The 23,927-nt window shown below is 48.3% G+C and overlaps 1 protein-coding gene across 1 annotated transcript; it reads right to left on the bottom strand.

The window, feature by feature from the left end:
• Positions 1 to 275: 275 nt before the first annotated feature.
• Positions 276 to 9,096, bottom strand: Duxa (double homeobox A). Its single transcript, XM_026381677.2, has 6 exons — positions 9,072 to 9,096; positions 5,925 to 6,079; positions 4,955 to 5,051; positions 4,559 to 4,704; positions 3,822 to 3,927; positions 276 to 304 (listed from the first exon to the last, which is right to left on the bottom strand). Exons 1-6 carry the CDS (start codon positions 9,094 to 9,096, stop codon positions 276 to 278), a joined length of 558 nt encoding a protein of 185 aa, XP_026237462.2.
• Between the last annotated feature and the right edge of the window lie 14,831 nt (positions 9,097 to 23,927).

Below are 23,927 nucleotides of genomic sequence, written 5' to 3'. Positions count from 1 at the left end.
TCACCCCAGAGAAGTTCTTACATGAACACTTTCGCCTCACCCCATAGCAGTTCTGATTTGAACACCTTATACTTCACCTCAGAACAGTTCTAACATGAACACCTTACACCTCACCTCAGAACAGTTCTAACATGAACTCTGTATACTTCATTCCAGAGCAGTTCTAACCTTAGTTGGAGAACTGTTCCCTCTTTTTGCTGAATGTTATGTAGATTTACATTTTAAAATCCTCTTTCAGATCTGGATATGTAGCTCCGTGCGAGAGTCTTGCTGGCTTACACGGACCCTGTGTCAATTCCCAGCACTGCAAAGACAACAAGAATCCATCATTCAGTGAGTCTTCCTCTCAATGTGGAATTCTTTAATCCTGAATTATAAATGCTCGTAACAATATCAAGCTTTTTTCATTCTCTAAAGGACATTGGAGTCTGGATATATGTGCACACACCTGTAATCCCAGTGACTGTGAAGGCTGAGGAAATGGGATCCTATGTTCATGTCCCATCTCAGAATTTCTGCAAGACTCTCCTTTGAAATAAATATTAAAAACTGCTGAAAGGAGGCCTTTGGACGTGGCTCAGGGACAGAGCACTTGACTTGCATGTGGGATGCACTGGGTTCCATCCTCAGCACCTCATATAAAAAATAAAATATAGGTATGGTGTTGACCTACAACTAAAAAATAAAAAATAAACAGGGGATGTTTCTCAGTGTAAAGCACCTCTGTATTCAACACCCATTATGAAAAGTAAACAACACCCCCACACACACATACACTCCCGTCACACACATTATAGGCTGGGAATGTAACTCAGTGGTATGGTCAGTGTGTAGCATGCACAGGACCCTGGGTTCAGGCCCCAGGACCAGGTGTGGTGCCATGCACCTCTAGTCCCAGCAACCTGGGAGGCTGAGGCCGGAGTTACTTTAGCCCAGGTTCAAGACCATCCTGGGAAACATAGTGATGCCGTGTTTTGTGGCATATTTTTAATACAAGCAGAGTGATGACTTTGATGTTTTTGCTCAAGGTTTGTTTGAGGTCATGTGCAGCAGTGCACACCTATAATCCCAATGCTTAGTAGGCTGAGGCAAGAAGATCACAAGTTCAAAGCCAGCCTCAGCAACTTAGCAAGGTTGTAAGCAACTCATTTTTTGAGACCCTGTCCCTAAATAAAATACAGAAATGGGTTGGGGATGTGGCTCAGTGGTTCAGTTCCCCTGAAGTCAATTCCTGATATGCCCCCCCCCAAAACAAAATCACTTTCATCATTTATTTTTTGTGGTTCCACACAAGCTTCAGGGTTGTTTCTCTTTCTATGAAGACTGTCATCGAAAGACTGCGGTGAACACGTAGATCACGTTGGGTGTCATGGATACTTTCATAGAATGGATTCTCTCAATGCATGAAAATGGTATATCTTTCCTTTTTTGTAATCTTCACAATTTCATTCAATGTTTTATAGTGTTCTTACAGAGATATTTTACCTCTTTGATTAAATTTATTCCTAGGTATTTTTATTTATTTTGCTGTGCTGGGGATTGAACTGAGGGTTTCCCATTTGCCAACAAACACTCCACCACTGATCTATATCCCAAGCTTTATTATTTTGTGGGGAACAGAATTTCACAAAGATGCCCAGGGCGGCCAAAAGATGACCAGTGCTGACAGGGGAGTGGGGAAAAGGAGCCCCTGTCCACTGTGGGTAGGAATGTAACACACAGCCCTATGGAAAACTGTGGCGTTTCCTTAAAATAAAAACAGGGCTTCCACGATTTCCAGCAACCCCACTAGCAAGGGTACGTGCAAATAAAGCTGAATGAGTTCGTTGAAGAGACACCTGCCCTTCTGTGTTCCTTGCGGCACTGTGCACAGCAGCTAGGAAACCAAACCAGCCTCACGCCCACCAGTTGATGGGGCAATGGAGAAAACGTGGTAGATCATACAGTGGGATGCTATTTCCGCCATACAAGAGGAGGGAATCCTGCCATTTGAAACAGCGTGGATGGGACTAGAGGTCATTATAAGTGAAAGAAATTAGGCTCTGAAAAACTACTCATGACCACACTCCTGTGGACCTCAAAAAGTTGACCTCATAAAAGTTGAGAGTAGAGCTGGGTATGATGCACACGCCTGTAAACCCAGCTACTTGGGAGGCTGAGGCAGGAGGATCACAATTCAAGGTCAGCCTCCGCAACTTAGTGAGACAATTTTAAAAAACAGAAAGGAGTGGTGATGTGACTCAGGGGCTAAGCACCCCTGGGTTCAGTTCCTGTAACACACACACACACACAAACACACACACACACAAACACACACACACACACACACACACACATGTTGGGAGTACAATGGTGGACAGCTGAGGCTGGGGAGGGAAGGGAGTGGGTGGGTAGGCTGGCCAGTGCATGCTGAGCCAGTTAGGAGGCGAGTTCTGGTGTTCTGTGACACAGAAGGACAATTACAGGTGATAACTGATAATAAAATATAATGCTTTGTCTATTTAAAAAACTAGGAAAGATAGTGCACGTTTCAGCACAAATACCATAAAGTTTAAGCAGAGAGACGTGGCCCTGATTGGAACATGGCACAATGTCTACATATTGAAATCACACGCTCCTCCATAACCATGTTCAATTTTTATATTTTTAACTAAAAAAAAAATGGTGAGTGAGGAACTTCTTCCCGATGGTGTACATATTTCATTCTTCAAATTTTCATTTTATGGTTTTGACATGAGTTGGTGATTTTGCCCCAGGTCCTTACTGTGAGGACTGAGAAATGACCACGACTGTTTATTTTTGGCTGGAGGTCGCAGCAGCAGGGGGCACTCCCAGGAGGACTGAAGAGCCCGGGGCCATGTTGGCGATGCCAGGCAGCTGGGTTTGCCTGTGTCCACCGAGATCTGGCTCCAGCTGCCGGAAGCCGGTGCCGTTGGACTTCTGTGGGCAGCGTTCCAGGGAAGCCCACGGTGCTTCAGGTTCTGCAAGTGCATCTCCAGGCCCCTCCCTGGTGGCAGGACCCTGGGCCACCCGGGGTCAGAGTGGAGCTCTGCTCTGGCCTGAGCAAGACCCCCAGGATCTTCCCAGGCAGGCTTCCTGCTTCCTGGCTCCCGGGCATTGTCCTGGCTCCTGTCTTCACTGAAACACCTTTTACTTCTCCAGAGACGGTTAACGGAGGTGGAGAGGGCGGAGGACGAGGCACACCAGCAGTGCCTGTCAGGCGGGACCAGCACCGCGCTCTTCAGTGGGTGAAGGAAGCTGCTCAGCGTCCACCTGGCCGTTGTGGCTGAGATCCGGAAGGTTCCTGCAAGGCGGGGCTCTCGGTGTGCCAGGTTCAGAGGTGCCTCCCGGACCTCAGGAGGAGAGACGGGGGAGGAAAAACAGGGGCCAGTTCACCATCAGACGTGAAGGTCAGCCTGGCTCCTTCCAAATCCAACAGGGAGCCTGTTACCGCCTCAGCAAGCCACCTCGCAGCCTGCCTCTCGCCAAGCTCCTGAGGCTGGTCGAGTACTTGCAATCCTCCGGCCTCAGTCCTGCAGGTGGCTGGGATTACAGGCGTGCACTGCCACACCCAGGCCAAAATCCATTAAGAAATGGGGCTGCCAGGCTCATTGTAAACGCGGGCAGTGGAATTCCTTGGAAGCTCCCCAGACGTGGAAAGAACTTTCAGGGTCTGTGTCAACCTCCAGATTCTGGGCCCTGAGACGCTGGGGAGGGGGTGTCCTCCGCCTCCTGGGGGGAGTGGCCGGCCCCACCCTCAGGAGGCATGGACCCATAGGGGGCTCCTGCTTTGTGCTGTGCTGGACCCGCAGGCCACCTACCTTGAACTCCCTGGGAGGGATCTTGTCCCTGGCCGGGTTCGAAGGTTTCACCGGGTTCTTCTTTTTTCTGCACACGTAATCTAGATCTTCTATTTTGAAACCAAATCTAAGTGAGTAAATCAAAGGATTTTGATGGAGACAGTGGACGTCATATGAATTTGCAGTTGCTTCTTAAGGCAAACCAGAGGGACAGGTGATTCCCTGCAGGCCTAATCACAGGTCATCATTGCCCATTCCTGGAACATTGTGAAGGTTTCTTAAGCCTGAAAATAAATTTTCTAAAGCCTGAAAATTCTGAACCTGGCATCCAGTCCTGTCCCAATCTGGTGACAGGCTCTTGTCCTGAAAGCCCCCAGGGCCCTCATCACAGGTGCAGTCCTTCCCGAGGCCTGGAACCCTCGCCGCCTCCCCTCGCCGTGCGTGTCCTGGGCCAGGCACGGTGGTGCACACAGCAGTCCCGGCTGCTCTGGAAGCTGAGGCAGGAGGACCACAAGTTTGATCCTTATCAAGACTACCTCCAGAAATAAAATTTAGAAAAGGTCTGGAGATGGGGCTGGGTAAAAAGAAGAACTACCAGCAGGGGCTGAGGGACCAGCGCTGAGGGCAGGGGGTGGGGGCAGAACCAGGCAGCTGGCCCTGGGGGCCTGGCAGGGGAGTGAAGTGGCCAGGCTGGCATGGCTGTCCTCCTGCACGTCTCCCTTCTGGGACTCGGAGCAGCCGCGGGCCTCATCACTCACCTGGACTCTCGACTCAGGAACTCCGACTTCCTTCGCAAGCTGTTCCCTGCCATGGATCCCGGGGTAGGGGTTGTTCCTGAAGGCCCTGGTGAGGGTGTGCAGCTGAGAGGGGCTGTAGGTGGTGCGGCACCGTCGGGCCTCCTCACCTAGGGTGGGTGGGAGAGGATTAGCAGGGGGCCACGGTGACCCACGGGCAGGGCAGAACCTCCAGGGCCTTGCCGGGCCCTGGCTACCGCCCAGCTGCATCCCTGCTGCTTGTTTTTGTGTGAGACAGGGTCGGCCTCCCCGGCAGCTGGCCTGTAGGAGTGTCCACGGCCCACAGTGCAGGGCTGCTGTGTCCCTGCTCCTGGCAGCAGCTGGCTCCCCTGTGGAGACAGATCTGCACAGGCTGCTTACTTCGAATCCGTTCTGGAAGTTGGCTTGATTCCAAAGCCTCCTTAAGTTCTGGTCTTTCCTGGAACCTGTGTCTCGCTCTGCGATTCTGAAACCAAACCTATGGAGAAAAGAAAGCAAGACCCTGAAGAACAGCAGAAGGTTCACGTGGGCAGCTCCACGGTGGGCTGTGACCCCACAACCAAGCTGGACTTCCCTCCACGTAGCCATCTGAATCAGATGATGCACTTTATGCCATCTTAGGAGAGAAAAAAGTGTCTGTTTTTGCATGCTTTGCTTTGGCTCCTTTCATTTCTTCATTCCTTTTTTCTTTTTGGTGATATAATGGTTGGAACCCAGGGATGCTGTACTATTGAATCACATCCCCAGCCCTTTTTATCTTTTATTTCAAGACAGGGTCTTTCTAAGTTGCCGAGACCTTGAACTTGTGACCCTCCTGCCTCAGCCTTCTGAGTTGCGGGAACTGTGGTGGTACACAACCATGCCAGACCAAGGGCAACAGCTCTCTGGGCTTACACAGAGCCCTCAGCACACTGCTTGGAACCTGTGCCATCACAGTGATTTTCCTTTCTTCCTTTCCAATTCCAGTTTTGGAGATACAGAATTTGTAACTTCAGTGACTCAGGAGGCTGAGGCTGGAGGACGGCAAGTTTGAGGCCTGCCTGGGTTATTTAGCAAGAACCCTGATCAAACTAGAAAGGGCTGAGGATGTAGCTCAGTAGTAGAGCTCCCTTGGGTTCAATCCCCAGTACTAGAAAGAAAGAAGAAAGAAAGAAAGAAAGAAAGAAAGAAAGAAAGAAAGAAAGAAAGAAAGAGAGAAAGGGAGAAAGGGAGAAAGGGAGGAAGGGAGGAAGGGAGGAAGGGAGGAAGGGAGGAAGGGAGGAAGGGAGGAAGGGAGGAAGGAAGGAAGGAAGGAAGGAAGGAAGGAAGGAAGGAAGGAAGGAAGGAAGGAAGGAGAGGATTTGTAACTCACCTGGATTCTCGACTCATCAGTGTTGACTTCCACGGCAAGTTTTTGTTTGGTAGCATAATTTGGGTATGGCATCTGGTTAAAGGTGTCGATGAGGATTTTCAGCTGCTCTTTGGTGAACTTAGTGCGATCACGCCTATAGCTCCCTGGCATGGGCCCTGTGGAAAGATCAGGAAATAAGCACCATCAAGTGGGTAAGCTTACCTGGAGACGGCCGGTCCTGCCTCTCAGTTTCTCTCCCCAGCAGGGAGGGGCTTCCTGCCCTCCCCGCCACGCCCGTCAACACAGCTGATCTTCCAGCTTCTCCAACTGACCCAAATGCTGCAACCGGACACGCAGGGTCCTGTTTTCAAGCCCCATAGAAAACGGTGGCGCTATTTTCGTGTAGATCATAAGCAATGGGTTAAGAGGATGTGCGATGGGTCCATCTGGAGATGAAGAACTGAACCCAGAAGCAAAGCACGGGCCATTTAGCCATTCCAGGTTTTCTGGTCAAGATCCCTGGGTCTGTCCTTATCACTCACCATCACAGACAAACTAGATCAATTTCCAAAATATTCCAAAAAAATGTTACGTGCACAAAATTAATCACAAAAGGCGTTCCAGGGGTTGGGGATGCAGCTTAGTGGTGAGGTCCTGGCCTCGCAGGTGCAAGGCCCTGGATCGAGCCCCCAGCACCCCAAAAGGAGGACTAAAAGGATTCCATACTTTGCCCAGAATCTCCAAGAGGAAAAACACCACATCATGTGACTTTAGATACAGGATATCTCCTTGAAGTAGCCAAAGCTGGAGTCTTTGGAGCATACTGTTTGTAACCTAAAGGGACGCAGTGAACTGAGGCGAAGCATTGCTGGGCTACTGGAGATTTGGGGGCACGCCTGGAAGCATTTTCATTTGACCCTCCAATGCTGGCCCACCACCCCCTGCCCACTGCGCCTCACAGAGGGAGGCCCACCCTGACATGGGCCCAGGCCCCTGCGGGGAGCCCTGGCGATGTCCTGCCCGGCTTAGCCCTTGCCCGGCCTGCTGTTCCGCAGGGCTCCACACTGTGCCCCCAGCCCAGCTGCCCGGCTGCTCCAGATCTTCGCACTGCCCCCTCCCTCCTACGGTCACCGAGTCCAGCGGTGCACTCCCTTCAGCCTCCTTTCTCTCTTCCTTGGCCTGATTCAGAGCCGAGATGCCTGGGTCCTGTCTGCGTTCCCTCCTCCCACAGGGCGGCCCTCTGCCTGGCTGGGGAAATCCTAGTGGACAGCCTGGGCCTGGAGTCCCGGGCAAGGACACCAGACAGAATCAGCATGAAACCAGGCACCTGGCCCCTCTGGGCTCAGGGTCCCCGCGACAATGTATGGCGCCTGATATCGCCCCTGTGAACCGAGGCTGAGTGACGCCCAGGGGAAATGACGGGTCTGACACCACAGGTGCCTAGCCCTCTGCGAGGGGTCCTGCAGGGGGAAGCGGCGGGGGGACCCCGCCTGTGGCCCTGTGCACTCAGGGAGGCTTTCTCCAGCCCAGAGTTCAAGACCCCCCTGGAACACCAGCTGGGCAACCCCTAGAGGGCGGCAGAGACCCCTCTCAAAAAAACACCCAAAACACCCCTCACAGGTCACACCCATCTTGTACCTCATTTGCATCATTTGCATCTTGCGGGGCCTTGACTGCACCCACCCATTTATTTATTTATTTATTTTTGGGGATTGAACCATGAGCACTGGGCCACTGAGCCACTCCCCCAGCCCTTTTTATTTTTTCAGACAGAATCTTGCTAAGTTGCTGAGGCTGGCTTTGAACTCGTGATCCTCCTGCCTCAGCCTCCCCAGCCGATGGGATTACAGGTGTGCGCCATTGTGGCTGGCTCTCCGTGATGCATTTAGGAGAATGTTGTAATAGCAAACAGTTGGCAAAATTTAAGTGGACCATCACCAAGGGAATATAAACAAAGTGTGGTGCATGATAGAATTTTATGCTTTAGACCAAACTCATGGGGGAAGATTAGATTAGCAAGATAGATCCATCTAAAATATACTGCATTCAGCTGGTGAGGTGGTGCGTGCCCGCCATCCCAGCGATTCTGGAGGCTGAGGTAAGAAGATGGCAAGTTTGAGGCCAGCTTGGGCAGCTTAGCAAGACCCTAAGCCACTTGGTGGGACTTTTGTCTCCAATACCATCAGGGCTAGGGAGGTGGCTCAGGGGTTGAGCACCCCTGGGCTCAACACCCAGTCCCCACCACACACACCAAAAAAGGATCACTGAGAAAATGACCTGTGGAAAGATCTGATGATCGACAGCGGTGGTGACATCTGGGAGTCACCCATTTCCAGAAGGGACAGAGCCAATGTAAAGACCCAGAGAAAGTCTGAAGAAGGACAAAGGGACAGGATATGAGGTCACAGACCCTCCAGGGAGCCAAATTAGATGGACAGTGGTAGGGACAGGAGCTTTCATTCGGTGACACAGGCAGTCACCGAAGGCTGTGACCATCCACCAACAGAGCAATCGCATCACACCAGCTAGGGCAGGCTGCAGCACGGGCTGAGTGAGAAGATGGGGCGCTCGGCTGGGCACACCGTGGTCTGAGACATCTGTGAGACCAGTAGGCCCTCAGATGGACACACCAAAGTTCAGGAGAAGAGCTCTGGAAGCGGCTCTGAACCGACGCTTGGAGCCTAGCTCAGAGAGGCCCCAAGATCCCTCCTTTACTGAGTCTGTCTCCCTTTGCTTTTCCTTTCCTCCTTCCTGAAGCAAGTTTGTCCTGTTGGACTCTTGAATATTTGCACCTTCCTAAAACCCCGATGCTCAAATGCGCAGAAAATGGAATTTTTCTTTTTTTTAATATCAGGGATTGAACCCAGGGGCCTTAACCTCTGAGCCACGTCCCCAGCCCTTTTTTGTATTTTATTCAGAGACAGGGTCTCCTGAGTGGCTGAGGGCCTCCCTAAGTTGCTGAGACTGGCTTTGAACTCATGGTCCTCTTGCCTCAGCCTCCCATGCTCAGCAAATGGCCTATCTTCAAAACACTACATCAGGGAAGCCTTTTTTTCCTTTCCCCAGGATGGATATTCAAATACTTAACCAACAGAATTCCCACAATTTCTAACAGGCCCAATTTCCTCCCCAAACCAGGATAATCTGTCAGGTGGGCTGTGAACTTACTGTTTGAAGAGCTGTCTTGTGCCATGTTGGAAGAGAGTCTCAATGACCAAGAATCCATCCAAGAGATGAGTCGTCGCTGGGCTGAGGCTGGGTTTTATAGGATCAACCCAGATGGCTCCACCCTAAGTTGATCATTTGGATAATTCTCAAGTTCCTCCTCTAGTAATCTCATCTTTTCTCTCTTAATCTAAGGTCTAGATAGGATTCCTGTTCAATCAATAGGGATTTAATCTTATACAAATTCACAGGAATCCCTACACCTAAACCACCACAAGAACATTTTAGCCTATAGTAGCTTACCATGCTGACTCATGTTACGTGTTCCTGACACACAAGATATTCCTTCTAGTTGTTTGGAAGTGATTTCCTCTTCTCTTAAAGGTGTCTGTGCAGGGATGGTGGTCTTGAGACCCCAGAGGGCCACTGGTAAGCCCCAGAGGAATGGAACCCCAGGGAAAGGCCGAGTGCCGAGGTCTGATCTTGGACTTCCAGGCTTCAGAACTGCGAGAAGACAAACTTTGGCCAAGTCATGCATTGTGTGTGGCTTTCTTAGGGCCATCCTGGCTGATGAATGTGACACCCATTCCCCCTCTGAAGTCCCTAATGCCCACTGAACAGGACACCGGCTCCTTGGCCAGGACTATGGCGATCTCATGTTCTCGTGTTCCATTCCAAACATGATCACTGATATCCAGAACACTCATGCAGGTCACCCCCCACACATGAGCTGCACAGGTTACAGAAAGGCTAAGTGGGGACAAGGGCATCCTAGGGCTTCAGAGGCAAGGCAGACACAAATGCAGAGCCGCCGCAGGTGGTCAGATAACTGTGTTTGTTTGATACAGGGATTGAACCCAGGGGTGCTTTACCACTGAGCCACATCCCAGCCCTTTCTATTTTTTTTTATTTTGAGACCCAGTCTTGCCAAGTTGCTGAGGCTGGTCTCAAACTTGCCATCCTCCCACCTAAGCTTCCTGAGCTGCTGGGATCACACTCATGCACCACCACACCTGGCGACAGGTGCTAATTTTTTTTAATCAGCATGACTCAGTTTATCAGTTGGTCTTATGATGGTGCTGTTCTTGTGAGCCTGCTATGTTGTTACCCTAGATGAAGCATGTGTTTCTTTCCACAGTGTCAGAAGTTACTGATTAACCACAGATTCTCAGGCCACACCGCTTTATCAGGGCAGTCACTGACCTGGTGGTCCTGTCAGGTCATCACAGGCATCGTAATCTCTGACATCTACAGCACTTGAGTCACACATCTCACTTTGCACAATGATAGGTGGGTTACACAAAGGCTAAGGGAGGGCCGAGGCAGCCATGGGGCTTCAGGAAGCTGACCTGGAGCAAAGGCCAAGAGCAGACATGAAAGCAGAGTCCCTGGAGTTGGTCCCATAACACCAGGCACCAGCCCAAGGACTGTTCAGGGAGCACAGCTGTCAAAGCACCAGCGCTTACTCTAGGCCAACGTCCCCACCAAAAGCAGCTTCACAGTGTCCTCTCAGAGTGGAACTTGTCTGTGCTAAAGTCCGAGGACAGAGAGTCAAGATTGTCACTGTGGAGATTTTCCTGAGCAAGGCTCATGATGAGTGTCCAGGTGACGGGATCAGGGTACCTCCTATCCAGTCTCAGTGTGCTCTTTCTTTTATGGATCTTGAGTGAGGGGGCTGCATTATTTGGAAGTCTGATATGTTCAGTAAACTCATGGGGTTGGGTGTGGTGGCCCACGCCTGTAATCCCAGCAGCTCTGGAGCCTGAGGCAGAAGGGTCACAAGATGGAGGTCAGCCTCAGCAATTTAGTGAGGCTCCAAAGCAACTTAGTGAGATCCCGTTTTAATAAAAAGTGCTGAAAGGTGGGTCAGTGGTAAGCACCCCTGGGTTCAATGCCTAATAACACCAACAGACAAAGATCATGGGCTTGATTTCACTGACTTGAGTTTCATATGCCCATGCATCCATGTCCTTCTGATTAATTTGATAAGCTCATGAGTGGTCATAATCATTAACACGATCAATGTCTTTATGAGTTTGTGCCTATGCCAGATGGATTGTTGTTGTTTACTAGTACTAAGAAAATGTGTCAACACATTTGAATTCTTAAACTCATAGTAAACTACTGATTCATAAGATGGAATCATTCAGAGCAGGGAGAAGCCTGAGAACTGATGTTCTACACACCATGAAGTCACTCAGGGCAGGCACAGCCTGAGAACTGATGCTCTGTACCCCATGGAGTCACCCATGCAAGCGCAGAGTGAGAACTGCTGTGTTGTACACCATGAAGTGACTCAGGGCAGGCACAGCCTGAGAACTGCTGCTCTGTACCCCATGGAGTTATGCAGGATGGGCACAGCCTAAGAACTGCTATTCTCTAATCCATGGAGTCAATCAGGACAGGCACAGCCTGAGAACTGCTGCTCTGTACCCCATGGAGTTATGCAGGATGGGCACAGCCTGAGAACTGCTATTCTCTAATCCATGGAGTCAGTCAGGACAGGCACAGCCTGAGAACTGCTGTTCTGTATTCCATGGAGTCACTCAGAACAGTTGGAGCCTAAGACTGCTGTCCTACACAGCATGGAGTCACTTGGGGCAGGTGCAGCCTGAGAACTGCTGCTCTCTACACCACATAGTCACTGAAGGCAGACACAGCCACAGAAGTGCTGTTCTACACACCTTGGAGTCACACAGGGTTAGGTACAGCCTGATAATGGCTTTTCTGCATACCTTGGAGTCAGTCACAGTGCAGCCTGAGAAGTGTTATTCTATACCACAGAGTTACTTTGATTAGGAGCAGCCTGGAAAAATATGTTCTGTGCATTATGGAGATTCTAAGGATTGCAATAAACTGAGAACTTCTGTTATGTACACCATGGAGTCACTCAGGGTGGGTGAAGCCTGAGAACAGCTGCTCTATACACCATTGACACTCTCAGGGAGAAAGCAGCCAGAGAAGTGGTGTTCTACACACCATGGAGTCACAGTGCAGGCACACCCCAAGAGCTATTGTTCTGTACACAATGGAGTCACTCGGTTCGCATAGCCTGCTTTTATACACACCATAGAGTCACTCAGGGTAGGCACAGGCTTAGAACTACTGTCCTGTACACCATGGAGTCTTTCAGGGAAGGTGAAGCCTGAGAACTGCTGTTCTATACACCACTGAGTCACTGAGGGAGGAGCCTTCAACTGCTGTTGTACATACCATGGAATCACTCAGGGCAGGCACAGCCAGAGAACTGCTATTCTGTGCATTATGTAGTCACTCAAGGGATGCACAGCTTAAGACTTCTGTCCTAAACATCATGGAGCCTCTCAGGACGGGGGGAGCCGGAGAACCAATGTTCTGTACACCATGGAGACACTGAGGGAGAGCACAGCCAGAGAACTGCTGTTCTATACACCATTGAGGCACTCAAATTTAGGTACAGTTTGAGCACTGTTGTTCTACACCAGTGGAGTCACTCAGGGCAGGGACAGCCTGAGTTGTGTTGCTCTGTACACTAAGGAGGTATTCAGGCAGGCACAGCCTGAGAACTGCTGTTCTCTATGCAATAGAGGCACTCAGGGCAGACATAGTCTGACATCTCCTCTTGACACCGTGGAGTCATTCAGGGCTGGCTGAGCCTGAGATTTCTGTCCTACACACCATGGAGTCACTCAGAGCAGAAGCATCTGGAGAACTGCTGCTCTGTATAAGGAAAATAAGAAGAGACACAGAGACAAGATGCAGAGGCAGGAAAAATGGCTGCTCATCCAAGCGGCCATGTTTATTTATACCTTTAGGTTCTATTTGGTAATTAGTGTCATCACCACATGATTGTTTATTGTATCAGTAAGGTTGATTTTTCCATATTTTCATTCTATAGTTAAAATATGCAATGTTATGTTAGGGTCTGTAAACAAGTCAAGATGGCGCCTGGCATTTTGCCAGAGGGAGTGGTTTGTGAAGTAACGCCAGCGAGCCTGTAAGTGTGGAGATTCCTTATTGGTTGACTGCTGTATGTAGTTTATGTTAATTAAGATAAGCTGTGTGTAGGGGCTGGGGATGTAGCTCAAGCAGTATCGCGCTCACCTGGCATGCATGTGGCCCGGGTTCGATCCTCAGCACCACATACAAAGATGTTGTATCTGCCGAAAACTAAAAAATAAATATTAAAAAAAAATGTTGTGTCCACCGAAAACTAAAAAATAAATATTAAAAAAAGATAAGCTGTGTGGAATGTATATATACCCCTCCTGTCCTACAATAAACGGCTCCCACTCCTGCTGTATCAATGTACACAAGTTGTTTGTCACCCCCCCGGTTAGTTTGCCCAGCCAGCCAGGCTGCGGCAATGTTAGGAGATTTGTGTAGCTCTCAAGAAAGTCCATTGTTTAAAGTTACTGTTATTGGGTAGGTTCAGGAGCACCAGAGCTTGGTGAAACACTGTAGTTATCTAATAACAAGTTCCTTTATTCCCAGGAGCTCTATGCCTGAGAGCAAGGTCAAAGCTGATAAGACTCTAGCACAGAGCTTCCTTATGCAAGGCATTGCTTCAGCAGCCAGGCATTTCCTAGTATCCAGGCATTCTGTCCCTTTGCACTGAAACTTCCCAAAAGACAGACATTCTATTCCTTTGTACAGTAATGTCCTTTGCCACCAAGCATGCCACAGCCATGAAGCTATCAGACACCCAGTACCAAACACAGAACCCTGACAGCTCTGTACACCATAGAGTCACTCAGTGTGGGCACAGCCAGAGAACTGCTGTTCTACACACCATAGAGTTGCTCAGGATTAGATAGAGCCCGAGAAATGTTGTTCTACACACCATGAAGTCACTCAAGGCAGGCACAGCCTGACACCTGCTGTTCTGTACACCCTGAAGTCACTCAGGGGAGGTGGAGCCTGAGAAATGCTGTTCCATATACCATAGAGTCACTTAGGGTAGGTGTAGCTTGAGAAATACTATTCTGTGCACTATGGAGTCAAACAGGGCAGGTGTAGCCTGAGACTGCTGTCCTAAACATCATGAAGTCACCCAGGGCAGAAGCAGCCTAAGAACCACTGTTTTGTACACCATGGAGTCACTGAGGAAGAGCACATCCTGAGAACGGCTGTTCTGTACACCTTGGAGTAACTCAGTGGAGGTACAGCTTGAGCACTGCTGTTTTACACACAATGGAGTCACTCAGGGCAGGGGCAACTTGAGAGGTGCTCTTCTGTATACCATGGAGTTATTCAGGCAGGCACAACCTGAGAACTGCTGTTCGCTACAAAATGGAGTCACTCAGGGAAGGAGCAGCCAGAGAACTGCTGTTCTACATATCATGGAGTCATTCTATGCATGCACAGCCTGAGATCTGTTCTGCACATCATGGAGTCATTCAGGGCTGGCTGAGTCTGAAATTTCTGTCCTACACACCATGGAGTCACTCAGAGTAGAAGCAGCCTGAGAACTGCTGTCTGTACACCCTAGCATCAACCAGTGCAGGCACAGCCTGAGAGCTAATGATCTACACATTTAGAGTCACTCAGGGCACAATGGCCTGAGAACTGATATTATACACTTTATGGAGACACTCAGGGAAAGACAGCCAGAGAGCTACTGTTCAGTATGGCATGAAGTCACTCAGGGCAGGTGCAGCCTGAAAATGGCTATTCTATACAACATGGAGTCAATAGGGGCAGATAAAGCCTGAGGACTGCTATTCTACACATCACAGAGTCACTTGGGTCAGATAAAACCTGAGAACTACTTTTCTACACACCTTGAAGTCACTCAGGGAGGGGAGTACACAGATGGGAAACTGCTGTTCTACACACCATGAAGTCATTCAGGGCAGGTTCTATGTTACTATATACACCCTGGTGTCATTCAGGGGAGTTGCAGCCTGAGAGCTGCTGTTCTACACACCATAGAGTCACTCAAGGCTGGCACAGTCTGAGAACTGGTGTTCTCTACAATATGGAGTCACTGGGGCAGGTGCAGCCTGAGAGCTGCTGTTCTAGAAAACATGGAGTCACTCTGGGAAGGTTCAGCTTGAGAACTGCTGTTCTGTGCACCATGAACAGGTGGAGCAGAACAGTCACTTATAACAGGTGGAGCCAGACTGCCGTCCTACACAGCATGGAGTCACTCATTACAGGGGCATCCTGAGAACTGCTGTTCTGTACACCATATAGTAACTGAGGGCAGGCACAACCAAACAACTGCTGTTCTACACACCATGGAGTCACTCAGGGTTAGGTACAGCCTGATCTTTTCTGTTCTACACAAAATGGAGTTACTCAGGGCAGGGGCAGCCTGAGAACTGCTGCTCTGAAAATCATAGTGTCACTCAGGGTGGACACAGCAACAGAACTGCTGTTCTAAACACCTTAGAGAAATGGTGTTCTACACACCATGGAGATATTCAAGGCAGAAAAAGCCTGAGACTGCTGTTCTATCCACCCTGGAGTCACTCAGGGGAGATGCAGTCTAAGAGGTGCTGTTCTACACACTATAGATCACTCAGGGCAGGCAAAACCTGAGAGGTGTTGTTCTACACACTATGGAGTCAGCCTGATGCAGCCTGAGAACTGCTGTTTTGTACACCATGGAGTCACTAAAAAATGGCGTAGCTGGATACACCCATGAAGTAACTCAGGGACCATGTAGACTAATTACTAGAGTTCTGTATACCATGAAGTCACTCAGTGTGAGATCAGCCTGAGAACTGCTTTTATATACAAAATTGAGTCACTCAGGGCCAGTACAGCCTCAGAATTACTGTTCTGTACATCATGGGGTCACTCAGTGCAAGTGCAGGCTGATAACTGCTGTTCTCTACACCATGGAGTCACTCAGTGTAAACACAGCCAGCAACCTCCATTGCTACACACCATAGAGTAGCTCAGGGTTAGTTATAGGCTGAGCACTGCTATTCTGAACAACATGGGGTCACTCAGGACAGGTACATCCTCAGTACTCCTGCTCTGTACATGATGGAGTCACTGAGGCAAGCGCAGCCTGAGAAGTGCATTTATGTACCAATGACTCACTCAGGGAAGGCACAGTCTGAGATCAGATGTTTTACACACCATGGAGTCACTCGGGTTAGGAGCAGACTAAGAACTGCTGTTCTGTAAACCCTGAAGTTACTCAGGGGAGATGCAACCTTAGAGCTGCTGTTCTACATACTATGGATCTCTCATGGCAGGCACAGCCTGAGAGCTGCTGTTCTATACACTATGAAGTCAGCCTGATGCAGCCCAAGAACTGCTGTTCTATACACTATGAAGTCAGCCTGATGCAGCCCAAGAACTGCTGTTCTATACACCATGGAGTCACTATAAGATAATGTAGCCTTATTAGTGTTCTCCTACACCCAAGGAGTAACTCAGGACCCATGTAGCCTAATTACTAGAGTTCTATACACCATGGAGTCACTCAGTGTGAGGTTAGCCTGAGAAGGGCTTTTATACACACAATTGAGTCACTCAGGGCCAGTGCAGCCTCAGAACTGCTGTTCTGTACACCATGGAGTCACTCAGCACAGGTAAAACCTGAAAATAGCTGTCCTATACACCATGGTGTCACTCAGGCCAGGCATCCAGACAGCTGCTTTTCTGTACACCATAAAGTCATTCAGGGCAGGTGCACCCTGAAAACTGCTGTTATGTACACCATGGAGTCACTCAGGCAGGCATAGCATGTGACTGCTGTCCTATACATCATGGAGACATTCAGAACAAGGCAGTATGAGAACCTCTGTTCTGTATGCCATGAAGTCACTCAGGGCAGGCACAGCCTGAGAAGTATTGTTCTGTAAACCTTGGAGTCATTCAGGGCAGGTCCAGTCTGAGAACTGCTATTCTACACACCATGGAGTCACTTGGGACAGGTTAAGCCTGATAACTGCTACACTATTGACCATGGAGTCACTCAGGTCACAGGTTGTCTGAGAAATGCTGTTCTACACATGTGATGTCACTTAGGGCAGGCACATCCTGAGAACTGCTGCTCTCTACACTATTGAGTAACTCAGAGCTGGTGTAGCCTGAGAACTGCTGTCCTACACACCATGGAGTCATCTATGGCAGGTGCAGCATGAGAACCTCTGCTCTATATATGATGGAGTTATTCAGGGTGTGTGAAGCTTACACAACCATGAAGTCACTAAGGGTTAGGTACTACCTGAGCACTGCTGTTCTACACACCATGGAGTCACTCAGGGAAGATGCAGCCTGAGAAGTGTTGTTTTGTATACCATGGAGTCATTTAAGGTGTTCAAAGAACTTCTGTTCTACATGCCATGGAGTCACTTAGCACAGGTGAACCCTGAGAACAACTGTTCTGTACACCATGGAGTCACTCAGACAGAGGCAGCCTGAGATCTGCTATTTTGTACACCCTGGAGTCACTCAGGAAAGGTGCAGCCTGATAGCTATTGTTTTATACACCATGGAGCCACTCAGGGCAGGTGTAACTAAGCACTGCTGTTCTACATACCAGGAAGTCACTTGGGTTCAATCACAGCCTGAGTACTGCTGTTATACACATTATGGAACCAATCCAGTCAGGCACAGCCTGAGAACTGCTGTCCTACACACCATGATAGTCACTCAGGTCAGGCACAGCCTGAGAAGTGCTGTTATGTACACCCTGGAGTCACTCAGGGGAGATGCAATCTCAGAGCTGCTGTTCTATATACCATGGAGTCACTCGATGCAGGTGCAGCCTGAGAGCTATTCTAGAAAATATGGTGACACTTTGGGAAGGTGTTACATGAGAACAGATGTTTTTCTATATACCATGGAGTCACCCAGGCAGAATCAGAGTGAAAACTGCTGTTCTACACAAAATTTAGTCACTTGGGTCATGTGCAATTGGAGATCTGCTGTTCTACACACCATGGAGTAACTCAGGGCAGGTACAGCTTGAGAGCTGCTATTCTACATACTTGGAGTCACTCAGGGTACCATGGCCTGAGAGCTGATTATCTACATTCTATGGAGTCACTCACAAACAGCAGGGCACAAACAGCCTGAGATATACTGCTTAATACAGCATGAAGTCACTCAGAGCAGGTGTAGCCCAAGAACTGCTGTTCTACCATGGAGTTACTCAGGACAGATGTAGCATGAGAACTGATGTCTGACACACCATGTAATCACTCAGGGCAGTCACAGCCTCAGAACCTCTGTTCTGTACAACATGGAGTGTTTTGGGATGTAAGAAGCCTGAGAATTGATATTCTACAAAACAAGAGTCACTCAGGGTTAGGCACTGCCTGAACACTGCTGTTCTACACACATGGAGTCACTTAGTGCAGGTGCAACCTAAGAATGGATATTCTGTATACCATGGAATCACTCAGGCAGGCACAGCCTATGAACTTCTGTTATCTAAACTATGGGGTTATTCAGGACAGATGCATTTTGAGAACTGCTTTCCTACACCCCATGGAGTCAATCAGGCAGACACAGCCTGAGAAATGATGTTCTGTACACCCTGGAGTTGTTCAGGGCAGGGGTGCCTGAGAACTATGGTTCTGTATTCAATGGAGTCACTCTGGTCAGGTGTAGCCTGTAAACTTCTTTTCTACATGCCATGGAGTCACTCAGGAAAGATGCATCCTGAAAACTGTTGTTCTGTACACCATGGCGTCACTCAGGTGAGGCACTGCCTGAGAAGTGCTGTGCTGTACATCATGGAAGCATTCAGGGCAAATGCAGCCTGAGAACTGCTCTTTGGTACACAATAAAGTTTGCCAGGCACAAACTGAGAACTGCTATTTTACATTTCATGGAGCCACACAGGGCAAGCACACCCTGAAAAATTATATTTAATATACCTTGGAGTCACTCAGGGGAGGTGCAACCTGAGAACTGTTGCTCTGTACATCATAGAGTCACTCAGGGTGGGCATAGCAAGAGAAATAAAATTCTGCACACCATGGAGTTACTCAGGGTTAGATATATCCTGAGAAATGCTGTTCTACATACCATGGAGTCACTCAGGGCAGGTTGAGAACTGCTGTTCTATACACCATGGAAACACTAAAAAATGGTATAGTCTTATAAGTGATCTCTTACACTCTCTGGAGTAACTCAGGGCCCATGCAGCCTAATTACTAAAGTTCTGCACACCATGGAGTCACTCATAGTGAGCTCAACCTGAGAACTGCTGTTATACAAATAACTGAGTCACTCATGGCAGGTGCATCCTGAGAACAGCTATTCTGTACATCATGGGAGTCACTCAATGCAGGTGCATCCTGAGAAACTGCTGTACCACTGACCATGAAGTCACTCAGGTCATGGGCTATCTGAAACTGCTATTCTATCATTGTTGTGTCATTTAGGCCAGGTACATCCTGAGAACTACTGTTCTACACACCATGGAGTCACTCAGGGTAGGCAGTACCTGAGATCTTCTGTTCTGTACACCATGGAATCACTCAATGTAAATGCAGCATGCAAAATGCTGTTCCACCCACCATAGAAACACTCAGGGCAGTCACAGCCTGAATACTGGTGTTCTACACATCCAAACATCAGTCACAACAGGAGCAGCATCAGAACTTCTCTAATACACACCATGGATTCACTCAGGCAGGGAACACCTGAGAACTGCTGTTCTGTACACCATGGATTTATTCACGGGAGGCACAACCTGAGAAGTGTTGTTTTATACAACATGGAGTCATTATGGGCAGGCACAGCCTGAGTACTTCTGTTCTACACACAGTAGAGTCATACAGGGCAGACATAACTTGAGAAGTGCTATTCTGTGCACCATGGAGTCACTCTGAAGGTGCAGCCTGAGAACTGCTGTTCTGTACATCATGAAGTCACTCAGGGGAGGCACAGCCTGAAAACTGATGTTTCACAAACCATGGAGACATTCAGGGTGGATTCGGCCTGAGAAAAGATGTTTTACATATCATGGAGTCATTCAGGCCAGATGACTGCTGTTTTGTACACCATGAAATCAAAGAGAACATTCCCAGCCTGAGAACTGCTCTCCAACACATGATGGAGTCACTCAGGAGAGGCGCAGCTGACAACTCCTGTTCTACACACCATGGAGTCACTCAGGACAGACACAGCCTGAGAGCTGCTTTTCTATTAGCCATGGAGTTAATTAGCTCAGACACATACAAGATCTACTATACTGTACACCATGGAGGATCTCAGGGTAGGCTCAGCTTGAGAACAGCTATTCTGTACATCATAGAGTAATTCAAGGCAAGAGCAGCCTGAGAACAGCTGTTCTACCGAGCATGCATCACCAGAAAAGGCATAGCCTGAGAACTGATGTTCTGTACACTACATAGTCACTGAGAGCAGGGCTGCCTGAGAACTACTGTTTTGTACTCTACAGAGTGCCTTGGAACAGGTGCAGCCTGTGAACTGCTTTTCAACATACCATGGAGTCACTCAGGCAGATGCAGCTTAAGAATGCCTCTTCTGTACAGTATGGAGTCACTCATGGTAGACAAAGTCTGAGAACTGATGTTCTACATACCATTGAAACACTCAGGGAGATAGCTGCCTTAGAACTTCACCAAGGGCATGTGCACTATCAAAAATGCTGTTTGGTACACTGTGGGGTCTCTCAGGTCAGGCACAGCCTGAGAAGTGCTGTGCTGTACATCATAGAGTCTTTTAGGGCAAGTGTAGTCTGAGAACTGCTGTTTTGTATATAAGTAAGTTTCTCAGGCGCAGACTGAGAATTAATGTTCTATATTCCATGGAGTCACTCAAGGCAGGTGAAGCCTGAGAACTGGTGTTCTGTACACTATGGAGTTATTCAGGGCAGGCAAAACCTAAGATCTCCTGTGGGAGACCAACCTTACACGTGACTGAGTCACACTCCCCGGCTGGGAACTGAGGTTCTCAGTTACAGAAATGTGGCAGAGCTTTCCCCACCCTTCTTGGGTGCGAGGGTCAGTGTCTCGTGCATGGGTGTGTCTTGCTATAGCCCCATGAGTGAAGCTATGCTCACCTGTTCCTTTAGAATATAATCTCTTGCCCTGTTTAGGATAGAATCTTCCATGGGAGTGCCTTGTGTGTGTCCCCTTCTCTTATTGTGCCCTTGGGTGTGGCCTACCCAGGTATCAGTCAACCTGCTGACAGTGGCCATCATGAAGATAGACTCAGCCCCCTGAAACCTGATCCCTTGCCTCATTTGAATAGCTTCTCCTCAATAAAAGGGGTCAGCAGTACTCTCGCTCTTTCTGCAGACCCTTAAGGTCAGAGGAGCTGTCACAGTGACCCCAAAGAAAAAGGTATTGTGTCTCTTGTGTGGTTATTTCATGCAGCCCAGTTAGACCAGTTTAACTGGAGTGACCCCTGAGCCTTTTAGTTGCAAGAACAGAAACCCGGCAATCTCCTGTTCTGGGCACCATGAACTCACTCAGAACATGTAGAGAAAGAAACTGCTGTCCTAAACACCATGGAGTTACTCAAGGCATGGGTAGCCTAATAACTGAGTTCTGCACACCATAAAGTCACTGAGGGCAGATGCAGCAGAGAACTACTGTTCTATATGCCATGGTGTCACTGAGGATTGGGTAGAGCCTAAGCACTGTTATTGTATACACCATGGAGTCACTCAGGGCAGGTGCAGCCTGAGAACTGCTTTCTACACATCTTAAGTGACTCAGAGCAGATGCAGGATGAGAATGGCTTTTCTATGCACCATGAAATCACTCGGGGCAGGCACAGCCTGAGAACTGCTGTTCTGTAACCATGGAGTTATTCAGGGCAGGTGCAGCCTGAAAAGTGCTGTTGTACACACCATGGAGTCACTCAGGGCAGGCACAGGTGAAGGACTGCTTTTCTGTACACAGTGGAGTTATTTAGAACTGGTGCATCCTGAGGACCTCTGCTTTATACACCACAGAGTTGCTGGAGGCAGACACAAGACAGAATTCCTGTAATACACATAGTGGAGTAGCTTAGGGTAGGCACAACCTGACTACTGCTCTTCTGTGTACCATAATATGACTCATGGGAGAAACTGTCTGAGAACTACTGTTCCAAACACTCTGGAGTCACTTAGGACAGGTGCAGCCAGAGAAATTCTCTTCTGTACATGATTGAGTCAGTCAAAGCAAGTGCTACTAAGAGCTGTTGCTCTGTATACTCTGGAGTCACTCAAAACAGGTGCAGCCTCTATTTGCTGATGACATGATTCTATACCTAGAAGACCCCTCCCCAAAAAAACTCCACCAGAAAACTTCTAAAACTAGTAAATGAATTCATCAAAGTAGCAGGATATAAAATAAACACCCATAAACCAAAGGCATTTCTGTATATCAGTGGCAAAGCCTCTGAGAAGGAAATAAGGAAAACTACCTCATTCACAATAACCTCAAAAAAAGATACTTGGGATCAACTTAACCAAAGAGGTAAAAGATCTATACAATAAAAACTATGAACCCTAAAGAGAGAAATCAAAGAAGACCTTAGAAGATGGAAAGATCTACCTTGCTCCTGGATTCGCAGAATTAATATTATCAAAATGACCATACTACCAAAAGCACTATACATCTTTGCAATTTGATCAAAATCCCAATGGTACTCCTCATAGAAATAGAAAAAGCAATCATGAAATACATCTGGAAAAATAAGAGACCCAGGATAGCTAAAGCAATCCTTAGCAGGAAGAGCAAAGCAGGTGGCATTGGTATACCAGACCTTAAACTATACTACAGAGCAATAGTTTAAAAAACCAGCATGGTATTGGCACCAAAACAGACTGATAGACAAATGGTACAGAATAGAGGACACATGGGCTGGGGATGTGGCTCAAGCGGTAGCGCGCTCGCCTGGCATGTGTGCGGCCCGGGTTCGATCCTCAGCACCACATACCAACAAAGATGTTGTGTCCGCTGAGAACTAAAAAATAAATATTAAAAATTCTCTCTCTCTCTCTCTCTCTCTCTCTCTCTCTCTCTCTCTCTCCTCTCTCACTCTCTCTTTAAAAAAAAAAGAAAAAAAAAGAAAAAAGAAAAAACAGAATAGAGGACACAGAGACTAATCCACAAAATTACGATTATCTTATATTAGACAAAGTTACCAAAAACATGCACTGGAGAAAAGATAGCATCTTCAACAAATGGTGCTGGGAAAACTGTAAATCCATATGCAACAAAATGAAATTAAACCCCTATCTCTCACCATGCACAAAACTTAACTCAAAATGGATCAAGGACCTAGGAATTAAACCAGAGACTCTGCATCTAATAGAAGAAAAAATAGGTCCTAATCTTCTTCATGTGGGATTAGGCTGCAACTTCCTTAATAAGACTCCTATAGTGCAAGAATTAAAACCAAGAATCAATAAATGGGATAGATTCAAACTAAAAAGTTTCTTCTCAGAAAAAAAAAAATCTGTGAGGTCCACCATGCGGCCAGCACAATGGTTTCATTAATGAGGTTCTTGGCATAAAAGTTAGCTAGCAGAGATCGAAATAAAACACACAGACTCAGTTACCTTTTTTCTATGACCAGGTCCGAGATGGCTCCCCTCTCTGGTTCCCACCTCTAACTGCCCAGCAGGGCAGCAAGGATTACTCAGGGCTAGCAGGAGAGAGAGAGAGCAAGCATGCCAGGGAGTAGCCTTTTATTGGGGAACAAGAAATACAGGGGAGAATTCCATCCAATGAAGGTTGAGGGGGGCTGCACTCCAAGGTCAGGGTCAGTGATTGGGCCCCCGGGGTCAGTGGTCAGTCACACCCCTACACGGACAGGTTCTCTCATCAGGAGAGGGCTGGGAAAGTTCCAACACAGCCAGAACACCTCAGACCAAAAACCGGGAGTTGCCCAGTCACGTGTGAGAATGGCTCCCCACATATCCCCCCTTTCTTTTCT

The sequence above is a fragment of the Urocitellus parryii genome, chromosome 15 (genome assembly GCF_045843805.1).
Source record: "Urocitellus parryii isolate mUroPar1 chromosome 15, mUroPar1.hap1, whole genome shotgun sequence".
Classification (NCBI taxonomy): domain Eukaryota; kingdom Metazoa; phylum Chordata; class Mammalia; order Rodentia; family Sciuridae; genus Urocitellus; species Urocitellus parryii.
Note: the sequence above shows the minus strand (reverse complement) of the source record. Positions and strands in the feature narration are given on the sequence as shown.

Coding starts and splice junctions, on each gene's coding strand:
- Duxa (XM_026381677.2), bottom strand. CDS start 9,096: ATGGCACAAGACAGCTCTTCAAACA. Junction 6,080..9,071: donor ACAAGACAGCTCTTCAAACA/GTAAGTTCACAG, acceptor ATCTTTCCACAG/GGCCCATGCCAGGGAGCTAT. Junction 3,928..4,558: donor TTCCTGAGTCGAGAGTCCAG/GTGAGTGATGAG, acceptor TTACTCACTTAG/ATTTGGTTTCAAAATAGAAG.